The 15,548-nt window shown below is 35.6% G+C and overlaps 1 protein-coding gene across 1 annotated transcript; it reads right to left on the bottom strand.

The window, feature by feature from the left end:
* Window positions 1–11,634: 11,634 nt before the first annotated feature.
* LOC117338167 (sex peptide receptor-like) lies at window positions 11,635–14,996 on the bottom strand. Its single transcript, XM_033899392.1, has one exon. The coding sequence runs from the start codon at window positions 13,421–13,423 to the stop codon at window positions 12,296–12,298; it is 1,128 nt and encodes a 375-aa protein (XP_033755283.1). The 5' UTR covers window positions 13,424–14,996; the 3' UTR covers window positions 11,635–12,295.
* Window positions 14,997–15,548: the final 552 nt, after the last annotated feature.

Raw genomic sequence — 15,548 nt, forward strand, 5'->3', positions numbered from 1 at the left:
CACGTGTTATCATCGTTTGGCAGACGATGTAATTTTACGTCCGGATTCTCTGATGACGTGTCGTTTCCGTGTATTAGTACGCATGGGTTTCCGGCTGACTTGCAACCATGGCGTACCTGACGGAACAATGTGTGTCGGCACGTGCGCCTTGTCACTTGTCTGACAGGCACGTGCTGATAAACACTTACAGTGATAACATGGCGGGAACAGGTCCCAGTCTCCCACTGTTACAGATCTGTATCTGCCGAACTCGGTAACAGATTTGTATATGCCGAACTAGCCAAAGGGCGAAATATTAGAAACAGGGCCCTTGAGCGAGTTCAAATTACAAAGTGATGTCATATGCTGCAATGTATAGAATTATTTTATCTTATTGCAATCTTATGTTCAAAAAATCATTTTTATATGTAATAGGAATTGTAATGCAAAGTGTGTGTCTACACCAATCAGATTACGTCTTGACGGAGCGGAGTGTAGTTTACTGAATGGGAGCGCAGATCAAGATTTGTAGAGCGACCACCAGACCCTAAGTTGTTCTTTTATGAATAATTATCAAACTAAATGCTAATACCAGCTTATCTCCCCCTAGTTTGAACTCGAGAATCAAACATATCCTAGGGACCAAAATCATAAAGCTCAATTTTATTTATAATTTGAATATTCTAGAGACATAGAGCCAATCTACAAGATATGATTTAATCAGATTGTGTGTATATTACACTCTAGAGCATATCATTAAAATGTTATCTTTTTTTCTTCTTTTTTTGTTTGTTTTGTTTTGTAAAGTTGTAATGTAAAATGTTTAAGCAATATTATATGATTACCACGATAAGTATTTATCACAAAATGATGCTTTTACACATAAACCCACTCATCCGAGAAATATATCGTTTGCTCTGTCGCATTTACATGTGCTCTACCGAAAAGCAAAAATATTTAACAGTGTATTAGGAATATTGGGTAAAAAGACAACTTAGATTTAGCGTAAACTCTTAAAGATGGAGATGATACCCTGGCTTTGTAGTAATACTGTGACGATTTCCTGTGCTGATATTTAGCCGATTTCAATTTCCGTTATGAAATTTTAAATATGAAAATACACGGGGCAGTGCTCTAATTAAATAACACTAAAAGATGGCAATAATGAGATAATATATCGTTTTTTTTTTCTTTCTATGCTACCTCATCCTCTAGATTTTCGTACATCTTCATCTTTTCCTTCTTTCATTGTTTCCTTTGGCACTTTTCTATTTTCTCTCTATCATGTAGGCCCTACATGACCCCAGTATGGTGATGGCCGGGTAAGTTTACATCAATCACCATACTACGATCATTTGTTTATCATCTGCCTAAGGAGGATTTCGAATTCGTTGACGTTGAATCACACATAAAAACACTTTAAGCCACAAACATGGTCCTTAATCTCTACCGGTAGAGTCTGACAACTGTTTGTTTATTTTTGTCATTTACACAACACAAATACTGATGCTGAAAGATTTTGTATGATATAAGCGGCCCTGTTTCTCTTGTCATTCCCGCTGATTCGAGATCCATAGCATTCTTGGCGAGTACACGTTCAGAAATTTGATTTATCCAGCAAGATTGACACAGATAGTATTCTGTTATCGAAATAATCAAATGGATTTCACATCTGGCTAATACATTTCACAAAGAGTGGAACTTAATCTCTTTTATTTCTTTTACATTTTTGATAACTTTTGTGTAATTCTGTCGGTTTGTATTTAGTATACTTTTGAAACAATAATCTTTTTATTGTCAAATAAGTAAAGAGCTCTTTGAGTACGTGTTCAAACATTTTATTTATCCAGCAAGATTGACAGAAAATATTCCGTTATCGAAATAATCAAATGGATTGCACATCTGGCTTATATATTTTACGGGGAATGGAACTAGGAATTTTACATTTTTATTGACTTTTGTGTGGTTCGGTAACAATGATCTTCTTATTGTCAAGTAACTAAGGAGTTCCTTACATTTTATCCTGAAATCCAGCTCGCGAGTCTTTGAAGGAATAGCATCACGAATGAGAAATCTTTTGCTTCTTTAAGTTCTTTCCTTAAATCAAAAGTAACAAGAAATATCTTTAAAAAAGATAAACGGCATAGTTTTAATGCTGGTGGTTATAATGTAAAACTGACGGTGGAATGAATTAACGAACTAAAGCGTTTCAGCACGAATAACAAAATTATATCAGTTTGAATCATTTTTGGTAAGAATAAAACTGTATATTTGAATCAGGAATATGATTTTATTAATGTGTCATTTAAAAAAATACATCCACTTATTCAGCTTGCATTCAATCTTTTCTTTGTTTCGTTTTTAACTGCTTATCTGCATTTTGCATTTACCGCTACATTGACCAATCACATACTTCATCTTGACCAGTAACGCCACCTGTCGCGTCATATCCGGGGCAAAAAGAAAATTATACGGCTATGCCGAAAAACGTCTTATTGGCAAAGTCAATGATATTGCTCAACAAACATGCCACGCCCATTTCCATGTAGTAATGGCACCGATTAAGCTTAATGTCATTTGAAAATTATTTCTAAATTATTAAAAATCTGCCCCATGTATCAATGTATCAAACAGGAGCATTGGTGCACGTTCCATTGATAATTTATTTAGGCTGGTCCACGCGAGGAACAAACAGGCCACACAAACAAACAAACAAACAAATCGTAGAGATGTCAATAACGTACTGGACGTAAACTCTCAGAGTAGCGAGATCAAGATAACGGTTGTTTGTCCCAGCATACAATTTACTGCAGTGTAACCTCTACGATTTGTTTGTTTATTTTACGTGAGTGTCAGAAGTGTTGAGCGGTGTAGGGGCACCGATATCCCCCTCCTAGTCAGCATGCTGTGGCTATATAGGCTTGTTAGATAATGCTTTAGTGACTTTGTCAGTGCAGGAAGAGTGGGGATGAGACACGATGGCAAATAGGGAAAGATAATGAGACTGACTTCATTATTGCTTCGGCTGAATTTTCAATCATTCGGACCTTTCCATAGACTGCCCCCCCCCCCCCCCCCCCCCTCCCCTGTCTCAAGAACATTAAAATTATAACTAAAGTTGTTTTTTTAATGGTTTTGGTCTCTAGGATATATTTGATTCCTAAGTTTCAAACTATGGGAGCCAATTTAGTATAATAATTTAGCGAAGCATTTCTAAACAAAAAACTTAGGACTGGTGGCCAGTCTCACGGAAAGACCCGAGTGATTTTCCGATTGGCACCCTTAATCAAGTAATTGTAGACATGTGATTGTACTCTACGTAATACCAAATTATACGATAATATTATGAAATATACATGTATACTTACATACATCTAAAAGGTGAAGAGTTTTTTTCTGTTTTAAAATTACCATTCAATAGTTTGCCAAAAAGGAACCATGATTACATATTTATAATCAGTGTGTCCCCGAATGGACCTACAGCTTCAACGGCTTATTGACTTTTCAGTTTTATGTCCCTTTTTTCATCGATTACCGATCCTGAGACTCTGCAGGACTCAAGAGGGCGCTGCGATGAGCTGTGTGAGGGGTATTAGAAGTACCCATGTAGAGTATAGATCATCCAAGGTTGTGGGCCACGTTAGTTATGACAGACGCTGTACTCTATAAAGCTTGATTCTGTATTTTTTTTTTTTTACAGAGGAAGTTAATTGGCCGACGTTTGTTGTTCCGGGAGTCAAAATTATACAATCAGGTACCTCAAAACAATGGTGGAGTATTGCTGGCATAGATTTCAGTTCGCTTTCTAAAATAGATTAGTCGTTTTGATGTTCGAGTGCAACATCGATCTTATATTTTGTACTCGTGCGTAATTCATATCTAATACATACGTGTAGAATGACTATTGTTACGTTATTAAAGATGAAGCCAAATTATTGTCCGATATTAAAAAATTGTTCCGTCCTTATTGGAATTTGCATAATTTTCACTATATGAGTCACGTGACAAATGCAACGTCGCACTCGTGTCAACGCAATGAATACGTATAATATACCCTCATGAGGTACGTGACGTGTTAAATATTTGAATTATTGAATAAATTCATGTTACATTAACATAACTGTATCATTCTCGATTGATACTACTATCATTTTCAAAAATTATGACGATATATTCCTAAAGCATATCGCAATATAGCAATTTGTTACCATCAACATTGCTTAGTATATTAAACGTCACTTCCGGTTTGTGTGTGAAGGCGAATGATGAAAAGTCACGTCACAATCAGATATGAAAATTGTGTATGCTTCGTCCGTACCTCCAGTATTCTAGGTTAATTCATAAAGACATTACCTCACGCGCAATGACGTCACACTGACTTGACATACTGGTGTATCATCAGAGAAATAACCCCAAAGTCATAAGCTCACTTGTAACATGTGACTATGCAGGGAGTATTATCTGTTTTAAGTTCATTCCCAGGAATAACACGGAATTCCGACACTACTGTCCATCCCTATAACTAATAAGGAAACAGATTAAATCCTAAAAATAGCTCAATCTTAATAGATTCATTCTGTCCAGCTGCCGACATGTAACTATGCATTGTCGCTATTGATGTAATCTCGTACAATCTCGTTTAAAAGATTGATGAACGGGTTCCATAATAAATATTCACCTGCCAGAAAATCCGGAAATCGAATCTCGGATAATCTCATACTTTGCACATCGGATGTGGCCTAGTGACGTAACAGCTGCGGATACATGTGTCAATTTAGACAACCTGGATCACCGGACGATATGTCGATGACATCATCGTGTGTCTTGTGACGGATACATGACATCTATTGGCGGAAATTGGTATTGCCCAGTAAGATAAAATATAGCCTGATATGATGGTCAATTAGAGCCAATACTGACCAGCGTCAGTTTCCCTGTGTATGTAGCCGTTAAATCAACTGGTCAATAATCTGCTTATGTGTGTCTCGAAATGATGTCAATGGGTGGATGGGGGCGGTCAGTTACACTGTATATTGTATATGCAGGGTCATGGTATATCGGTACGGAAGCATGAATCTGATACATTCGGGTGAAACAACATTGACGGCATTCTTATCTTCCATTAAAAGTATCTAGCGATATAAAGTGTGGAATAGGAATTATCAAAGTACTCTTAGTGAATTGAAGTGATTTCATATATTTCGTTCATTACCACTGAATCAATAAATGAAGAGCGTTCATGTAGGTAGTGTTCCGAATGTTTGGCCGGTGATGGCGCCCAATGTGATTATGTTTGATTTCTGACATGACCTGACACTGGAATGAATTACTGTCGTTTACCATAGGGGCAGGCATTGTCTACTGGTCTCGGTAATTAGACATGTTTCATGAACCGTCAACACAAGTATACAATCGGATTCTGTCATAGGGGCTAGTAATTGGATCCTGGCTACACATATGGAAAATGTTAAGTTGTGACGTCACAGAATACAGGTTGCATTCTCAGAATAATTTGACAAGGTTTCTGTAAATATTTTAAAACTTATTCAAGTCAAAACAAATTGTGTCTGATGACCTCGTACGGCCGATTATTGGTTTATATGCACGTAGCATGTCATTAATTGTACATGTACGTCGTAATACCATTATATAATCTACCTCCACTCCGAAAGAGTTTCAGTTCCGGTAAGCTTGGCGAGTTCTACGCCTTTACGTAGATGTAAGAAGGATGACTTATTGTCATCTTGTATAACAAACTGATATTTTGGCCAGAGTAAATCTGAATAATTACGTGATGATTAACAAATTCAAGGGAAATAACTCCAACTTGTATTTAAAGAATAAACTGTGGAGTAACATATAACCTTAAACTTGTATATTTTAAATAGATAAGATAACTTATGATTACCTTTTACATATTTACAAATGAATCCATTCAAACAGGTTATGGCTGTTAACCATTAAAATATAGTTCAATTCAAAATCTTACTTAATGCTTTTTTGATTCAATTATAATTGAGATTTATATTTGAATTCCTTTAAAGATTATGTATTTTTTTTAAATACAACTTTTCAACACTGCAATATAACACAGGATGGAATGTATCATTATAATGATAAGTTTTGGTTTTCAAAAGTGCAAACGCCCTGTTCCAATCGGCTTTTATTATCGGGTCCCGTGTCAAAATAAAATTTTGATATATATGAAATTCTTGATCTATGTACAAACTTCGTGTATTATTCCTGTTGGCGTCACTGTTTTATCAACAAAAGAACAAAAAAGATATCGCCGTGACCTGGATTCTTAGGCTACCGGATAATCAATACCGGAAATACATGTACAGTATATGTTCGTGGTAAATGCTTTCGTAATGTGATATTGAAGAGTTATCTCCCCATTACAGTGGAACTCTTACATGTATATAGTATGCTGGTGATTTATCACATGATATTAGTCTCATTGTATTGATGTGTTAACGAGAGCCCGGTTATTGTCATAGAATTTAAAACAAAAATTCTATTTGGAATAATTACAAGAATAATTGCAATTTTACAGCAAATAATGAAATGAATTATTCTAATATTAATAAGGAGGAAAGAAAACCAGCAGAAATTTAAAAAAAAAAAGGAAAAAAAAGACGAAATTAATTAAATTTGAAAATCTTTATGGTTTCACGTTAAGCTTACAGTGCATTAAATATCCGGTTTCAGGTCGATACATGTAATTGCTGTCATCTTAGCCGCTCCTTTTTCTATTTAATTAGTTCGTTGCTCAAATTACTCAGTGCAATGTGCCAGTGATAGAAGCGGGTGTGTAGATAATCTTATCTGGATTTCAATTAAATTCATTTAAAATTTTTATATTCTGTACACATAATCAATCCATCGGGCGACGAACATTGTATCTCCTAGATCTTGAAATCTGTGTCTGATGCCTCATGGACAAAGGTCGATATAGATTGTAGAATGAAAGAAATCTCATCAAATTGGTCCAAGCATCTTACAGATAAGGAAGGGGAATTGCAAAAGGGATTCTAAATATAGAATCAGGTATGCTTCTTGGCAATGTTTCTAACACGATTTGCCCAATGTACATCGCTATTGTTTTTAAAAAGTTGTTGTATCCTATGATTGTATTGACGAATGCTCCATTTTTTAAATCTTTATACTAAGGGTACAACATTATATTATTATATATATATATTTATATTTAATGCGTATACAATTCAATGTTTTCAATAAAAATGATAAAAATAAACTTGGCGATTTGACGACGGAGACCGCACGGGTAGTACAAATATCGCAATACCAGTCAATCTTATTGGGAACATAAATACTTGGTATTAGCCAACCTTATTATTTATATTATTTCAATTTTGTCTCTCACATAAAAGGTTAATGAAAGTTACTGCGCTTTAATACGCTTTAATATTTAAATATGTTTTATGAAGTGTGAATTACAATGTGTTTCATACACCATTATTGGTTTTAACTTGACGATGCTTCAGTCCTAACAAAGGTTTATATCAACATAATTGGGCCGTGATAGCTCAGTCGGTTAGAGTGATCTGGGTGGCATACGATGTTGGTAATGAGGTAGTAACTAACTACTACAAAGAGATCCCGCCTCAAAATGATAAACCCAACAAACAAACAAACAAACAAACAAATAAAATATATCAACCTATTACGGAAATATCCGCTGGTTGACCAGGCTCTTTTTTCTCGGTTATCATTTTTACGGTTCATAATATCATGTATCAACCTCCTCAAAAGGATATAGCTGTGAACCTTTATTTTCAAATGTTGGTCGTTTAACCTTTGGCAGGAAGATTCATTTCACAAAGAGTAACATCTTTTCAAAAAAAAAAAAAAACGAGGCTTGCCCGCAGAGAGATCAGAAAAATTGGCTAATAGAAAAAGATTTTTTACACATGGTTGAGTTTTTCATTTTATTTTCCTTATAAAACGCTGAAAAGTGATATTAAAACCTCATTTTTAAATATTATTTATTTAATCGCAACCCGCAATAAGTCTAATTGATAGACACATCAAAGAAACAAGCACGTGCACAGTGCCGCACAGTGATAACTTCAAAGGCAGCGGCGATTTACAAAGAAGATTTGCCGTTATATTCCATACATTTCCCTCTCAGGTTGAGTTTTAAAACGTCTTTTAAATAAATATTCTGTAATTGTTTTCAAGAAATAAAGTCGGAAAGCTTCTAATTTTGTCACATAGAAACGTGTACTGAAGTTTATTTAGTGATCGGAGATGTGCCGTTTACCGGTCCGTCTGCGGGTAAGCCTCTTTAAAGAAAGTTAGATAAAAAGTTAGTTTTTTTTATATTTATCTTTGAGCTTTTAGATATATATTGATCGCTGAAACTTCCAAGCCATCTTTAATGGGTAGTTGAAGCTTCTTACAAAGAGAAAACATTGGAAAATCGCAATTTACAATTCATACACTTATCCATGCCTTTGTGTATTTGTTTCTAACTCAGTTAAGTTGTGAAATTGTTGAACAACCATCCAGCTAATTAATCGCAGATAAGATAGCAAGATGATTTATATCTACGACGGGATTACGACTTCTACACAGGGCGAAATTAAGTGAATGGAAAAACAAAACTATGCATTGATCACATCAAAAGACTAAAAATGGATAATTCATATACGTAAATACTGACACAAATGTGCGTCTCTGTCACGGAACAGTGATTTGTAATCTTGAAGTATTTACGCCTATGGATAGTAGTCTGTCCGCCACTTAAAAAAAAAAGAATTTTTCAATCTGTATCTAGTCTAAGACGTTATACCTAATCTTTCTTTTGAAAACAAGATTTACTCCGAGATAAACATCAGTTTAGTTAGCTTAGATATCACATGGTCACCGCGCTGAACTTGAGAAACCCTGAAGTACGACCAGGGTAGGTTAAATTAAAAGAAACCCCAGAGAGCGGCATTAGTGTTCAAGTATCATCATGTCCTCGATATAGGATGACCGTGGGTTAAGATGACCTGAACCAAAAACAGAAAATTTCGACGAGGAAAATGCTTGTACCAAATATTGAAATCACTATACTGACTCCACACATGAACCTTAGCTTTTGTTCTGGCTGTTGAGATCAGTCCGCGGTTAATATTATTCTTGTGTTAATAAAATCGCGCGTCGACCTTATCAAAAGTCTGTAATTGTATAATAAACACGGACCGTTTAATTATTATACATGTACCGTAATCGCTGGAATTTGTGTCAGACACAGGGGCCTGATGTACTGAACCCGACATGTTTGAATCCACTTGTTACATCTCGGCAGATTCCGTATTGATTAAGGAGGCCGGAATTAGCCGAGGTTAAGTCAATCTTGCCTATATCCGAATAGATTCAAATTCGCCCGGACTGTAACCAATTTTAGGCCATTGTACGTTAGAGTATATACATGAGTATGTGCGTGTACTCGTTTGAGGCAAGGGTAGGTTAACAAAATAATAATAAAAAAATCTTACGGATTTTATCTAAAAATTAGACATTTCTTGTTTTAAACCAACGCTAATTTAGTTCTGATCTTAATTGCCGTTAATATTGGTATATAACTAGTTATCTTATTAATCATAATAACAAAATCCACTGTCGGATTACTATCTACAGAAGGATTAATGACAGATGTTTATCACGGAAACACGAACAGATAAACAGTTTAAGATGGCATAAGGGATATTGAGTAAACTTAAATATCTGTATCGGTAAAAAAAAAAACAAAAAAAAAAAAAACGGACATTAATAAAATCTCTGGAGTCTGCTTCACAGGGACACTCACTATCGTATGGATCAGCTATGATTAAGTGATAGAGCAAACGGAAAACTCCAGCGAATGCAAAGTCTATGATAGCGACACGCCCCTGTGTCCGCCCGTTACCAACGTTTAACAACCTCGATACCCTGATCAATTGGATCACACTCCTAACATTTTGTCTAAAATTCAAGCTGTTGTAGCAAGTACCAATTTCCATCATGTCTTCAGTCGGTGAATAAGTTTCAATCAATTCCAAAACCGACATGTTCCGGATGACAAATGAAAAAAAAACAATTAAAAAAAAAAAAAAAAATGAAATAAAAAAAAACAACAACAAAAAAACCAAAATAAAGATGCTCGTTTGTTTATGCTATTTTTGTTATATCTCCATGCACTATTTTGTTTACCAATCTGCACGCAACGACAGTCTATTCCACTTATTGAACACAAATGTCAAAGCTGTCGGTAAGACGGGGATTTTCAAAACATAACTTGAATTTTAATTACATGTTTTTGAAAATAGATACTCGGAAAACTCGCCATTAAATTGTCCTGATATGGTATTTATGCTCGATTTAAGTGCCAGAACTTTGTAGACAAACGTCATTTTGCGCAATCTACCGTAGATACCTTATCAAGACAGTTTAATGCTTAAATGGAAACCGGATCTGACGTCAAGGACATGTCTTAGGTGATACTGTAAAATAGATTTCTGCCTCATATTGATATTTTTATCGTTAAAACAACTTTGTTCCCTTGATAAAGCTTTCCCTAATATTTAACGACCGTATTTCTAGATTTCCGTACGGAAACTATGTAAAAGTTGAAAACGAGGCAGATTGAAATCATGAGTGTTGCTTCCCATCTTTTGACTCTGTCAGTACAGGGTATAGTAATAGCTTGATAGCCGATGGGAGAGGGGAATGGTAAAATACAAGTTAATCAAACGGTTGACTGGTAAATTTTGACATCGTTAAAAATTCTAACTACATTGTACATGCATATGGAACGCGGCGGTTTGAAACTGCATTCGCATTATACTATCAAGAATATTGAAGACGAATTTCATTTTATTCAAAAGTGTCTTTTTGACTTTATGTATATACAAAGAAGTTTAAGATAACAAACAAAGACTTTTGTACAGTTGAAAACATGAGTAAAGTTTCTGACCTTTTAGAAAAATTCTTAATCATAATCATTATACTGTCGAAGTGGGTGACTTTAACGTACTACATAACTAAAAACTTTTAAAGGAACCAGTACGTATTAAAGAGATGGTTGGACATGACTTACGTCATAGGACAGCTTTCTATGACTGTATATACTAATGTACGTAAGAGAAGGCTCGAGTTCTTTCTTTAAAGATGTTATACAGCGCCGACTACATACACCGCCCAAAAGTACAACACATAACACCCGCGGTACAGAAACAAATCTAATTAACACCAATAGATAAAAACTTATAACAGCGCCCTTAAAACATCGCTTAGAAGATCGAAATGTTATATACAAAACAAAGAGGCGACGGAGCACGATATGCATTCTCTTAGATACAATTAATTGCTCATTCACTTTGAATTTAAATGATAAAAAGGAAAGCTTAAGCTTTTGATGTGTGATAATAGCGTAAATTATGTAATGCATGGTTTGTATGGAATATTATCAAACAGTTAATTAATATTGTTTTTAATCGATCATAATTTCTCTTCGTTAGAGATAAAGCATCTATATACGTACTTGGAATGGTAAAACCTCGCAATTTTAATTTAAGAAACATGAAATGAATATTCAGAATAAACTCTTAGACGTTTTCCGCTACTACTAACACAACCATATGAAATATAAGATACATGCCTCCCTTTGTATACAATATATTTAATCGTTATATATATATATATATCAAGATTATTACATTAATGAAATGAACATAATATAAACATAAATGTATAGTATAATTTGATTTTTATCGTTAAAAACTGATCTTGGTACAGCACCACAGAATATCCAGAAACACAAATTATACCACTGATTCACAGTTCCTTTGAAGTCCGCTTCTATCCTGGTGGGAGTTACTATGGTGCATGGACGGTTTCCATTGTTCCGGAAACTCCCACTCAATTTGCACGTCTTGGAAGAACAATACAAGGCTAAACAATGCCGTGGAAAATCTATCGAAACATATTGTAATAACCTTCTCCGTATTATCGAATCCGACGTCCGTTTGCATGGAAATACATTGATGTGTGTAATTGGTATATTCAATACTGCTGAAGAATACAGACCTCACATAGAACGGTTATATATCTATGGCTCGAATATTACATCCGTCCAATTGGAACATGTACAATTGTATACATGTACGTAAACTAACTCATTATAAGCCACAATCCATTCTTGTTGTCATATATCCATTCAGATATCATCACTTTACACATATTTGATTTCTTCCATACACCAGGTTTATAGTGTTGTTATAATTGCTTACGTCATCAGCGGATGACGTAATGCGGTCTCCTGGCGTCATCTCTCGGTGTAGCAATGGCCGTTGCCATTCACAACAAGTGATTGGCGAGTACTTCTATCAGAGTAATTATGAGGGGTTCTGATACTCAAAGAAATTACTTCTTCCATTGTTTTCTTTAAGGAATAGCCAAAAAAGAAATTCTGAAGAGTTTTTCTAAATCGTGCACTCAGTCCAACGTAAATCCAAAAATTACAATGGTAACTTAACAATAACAAAAAATTCTGAAATATTGCAAACGGATAATCCACATCTCTGGTCAAAATTAGTTTATTTGTTGTATCTTCGTAGAATTTAATCCCAAAGACAATTCCAGTTGGAATTTCTACAATCATGAAAATGACCATAATAATAACAACCATAAGAGTTGTCCGCTGTCTCCGCTGAAAGTCGCGTTTTTGTCCGTCCACTATCCGCGACATGTGGCGTTGCAGTATCCTCTCGTGACGTAGTTTGTACGCCAGTATGGCGGTACTTATCATCATTAACACACATGGGAGAAGCTGAACGAATACACCCCGGAAGATGTAATAGACAATGCTGAACGGCTTCACGTCATTAACAAACCAGGGCGCTAGATATGCCGTACAATAGACCGATGTTGTGTTATCATCCGCGATAAAATGAAACGGAATATAGTTCTTCATGAAAAAGAGGGGAGTGAAAAATATCGTCGGAATCAGATACGCCATCACAGCTATGAAAGTCGACTTACGAATTGTCCATAATCTTGGTCCTTTGAATGGTTTGACAACGATTATACACCGTTGTAATCCAAGTGTCAGTGTGAGCCAGACCGATGTCGTATGGAATATTACCGCAAAGTAGAGCGCAAAGTCGTGAAATATGCAGTCAGGATATAGCAATGGTTCGTTCCGTTTATCCCTTATTCCGTAAAAGAAGAAATGAGTGATGCTCCAGAGTGCCGCGGACAGCGTGTCGGATACCGCTAGTCCGGCCAAAAATACTGTAGTGACCGATCGCATCTGTCGCTTCATAAACACACAGACTACGATAAAGTTAGAAATCAGTGTCAATATGGCTATTATAGGACAGAGTATTCCATAAATTGGAAATGTCAAATTTGACGGAAATTCCGGAAGAAAAGAATTTGTGCTGATTACCATAGAAACATGTACTGTTTTCAGTTTCAATGTCCTGTATAGAACACTCCATTTTGTGTTTTGTTTCCTTTCAAACAATTGCAAGATATAAAAAAAAAAACTTCTAAGTATACATGGTTATTGACAACGATGTACTTTATCTCATTACCTGCTAGTTCATAAGAAGCATACCTTCGATCACTCCAATGTTAATACTTTCCTCCCCATGGGTTCGTGTTGGTTCCACATGTTAGAATATCCTGTAAAATTCCACGTACGATATTACTATAATCTCATGCCAGATATTTCACATGCGCACGTGCTTAGTTTGTTTATATTTTCAATCCTACGGTTGGTGAAAGCGTTCAGTTTTTTTTTACAAGAAACACAGTCAAAACAACAGTACTGCAGATTTTTCTCGCGCTTCCGAAATTTCCTGTTTTCTTCCAGAGTATTCCGAAAATTACAAAGCAACGCCGCTGTAGATTTGTCCCACACCTCTGACAAAATCTTATTTACTTCCAGAGTATTCCGAAAATGTTAGTTTCGTAAATATCCTTTATACAGTCAAAGCGACAATACAGTAGATTTCTCTCACACCTCTGGAAAATTTCCTGTTTACTTCCAGATTATTCCGAAAATGAGAAAATCGTTAACAAGTACTTTAACAGGCCCAGTACAGTTAACAGTTTATTTGTATCTAAGTGTTAATACGTCCGCTCTGTTTGACGTAGCGAGAGCCACAATGATCTCGTGTAAAAGGTTATAGAGAGCGTGGCCGTTAACTCTGCTCTCTCGAGTATGACCCGCACACATATGATTCAGGTGAAACATTAAGTGTTGACGCCTCCTGTCACTTCCACGATTTAGTCAATCTCTCGATTCAACACCTGGTCATTAATGCTAAATCACTTTAAGAGCTCATTGAAAATTTAATTTAAAATCCAACGAAATTAAATATATAAAAAAACATTGATTAAATTTTGTCACGCGAATGACAAGTAGGTATTTGTTATGGAGTTGTATTCACTTAAACCGCCATGCAGTATCTATAATGTGATTTTATATGTCTGTTGTCCCAATTATATTCTGCTCACAAATCAATTTGTTCAAGTATACACTCTGTATGTAGTTGAGCTTTTTTGTGCACGCCTTAAATTAGTTCGTCCTTCTTCACAGATCAATCCATTTACTGAATGATGCATATAGACAAGTTTTGCAAATCACAGTTACAATTTAAATGCAATTTACAAAAAAAAAACTTAAAAAAAAACAAACTTGAATAAAATATCCATAGAACAGTTTGGAATTTTCTTCCGCACTAATTGTTCCGAAGTATTGGTAACACGTGGAGATATGTCCAATATGATAATGCACAGACGAGTGTGTATTCTGAAATTACATCCATATAACGGCAACGGACCACGTGACTCACGCGCCACTGCTCGTTCATCAATATCTAACGATTCCAGTTGCACACTATTGTTTATCTACTTAAAAGCATATTTGCCGGTTATCTCCCTCTCGTTACTTTCTTAGATAAACACCAATAGCCCAGAACAGTATCCCTAATGTTCTGTCGGATCCGTATCTCCCATCAACCCTCCTAGTCAGCGCGTGCAGGTTTATACTAACTCTCCACCTAAGGCAAAATCGGGACATTGATGTATCGAGCCGTTCTATTGGCTGTTTGGCGCGCCACCAGAACTATATCCAAAACGTACATGTATGCATAATACATTGACATCAAGCTTAAAAATCGCGTCAAAACCTCGAGACACACATCACAGGAATCACTGACAGAAAATTGGCTTCTAGTCCATGAAAAAATTTAATGTATGTTGATTTCGAACTTCGTTATTTGTTCCGATATTAGGATTCAGAGTCTTTAAAAGTACCAGTATATAAAGATTTACTTCATCAATTCTCGCTTAATGCCCTATTATTTGTTTCGCTGTGGGCAGCTAGCCGGGGTGTGCCGTGGAGGATAGACTGTGGATCTTCCATGCCAGAAGTTTATTATCAAATCGTTACTATCACACGGGTTTCACAGGGTGGCAGCGATGGTGGAGATTTGTCCGAAACGAAACCCAGTGAAACGATGGAACATATCCAGATAAGATTTTATTAGGCGAATAACTTACATACT

This window comes from Pecten maximus, chromosome 11 (assembly GCF_902652985.1).
Source record: "Pecten maximus chromosome 11, xPecMax1.1, whole genome shotgun sequence".
In the NCBI taxonomy this organism is placed as follows: domain Eukaryota; kingdom Metazoa; phylum Mollusca; class Bivalvia; order Pectinida; family Pectinidae; genus Pecten; species Pecten maximus.

What these genes read in the sequence shown, in the direction of transcription:
- LOC117338167 (XM_033899392.1), bottom strand. Translation starts at nt 13,423, where the DNA reads ATGGTAATCAGCACAAATTCTTTTCTTCCGGAATTTCCGTCAAATTTG.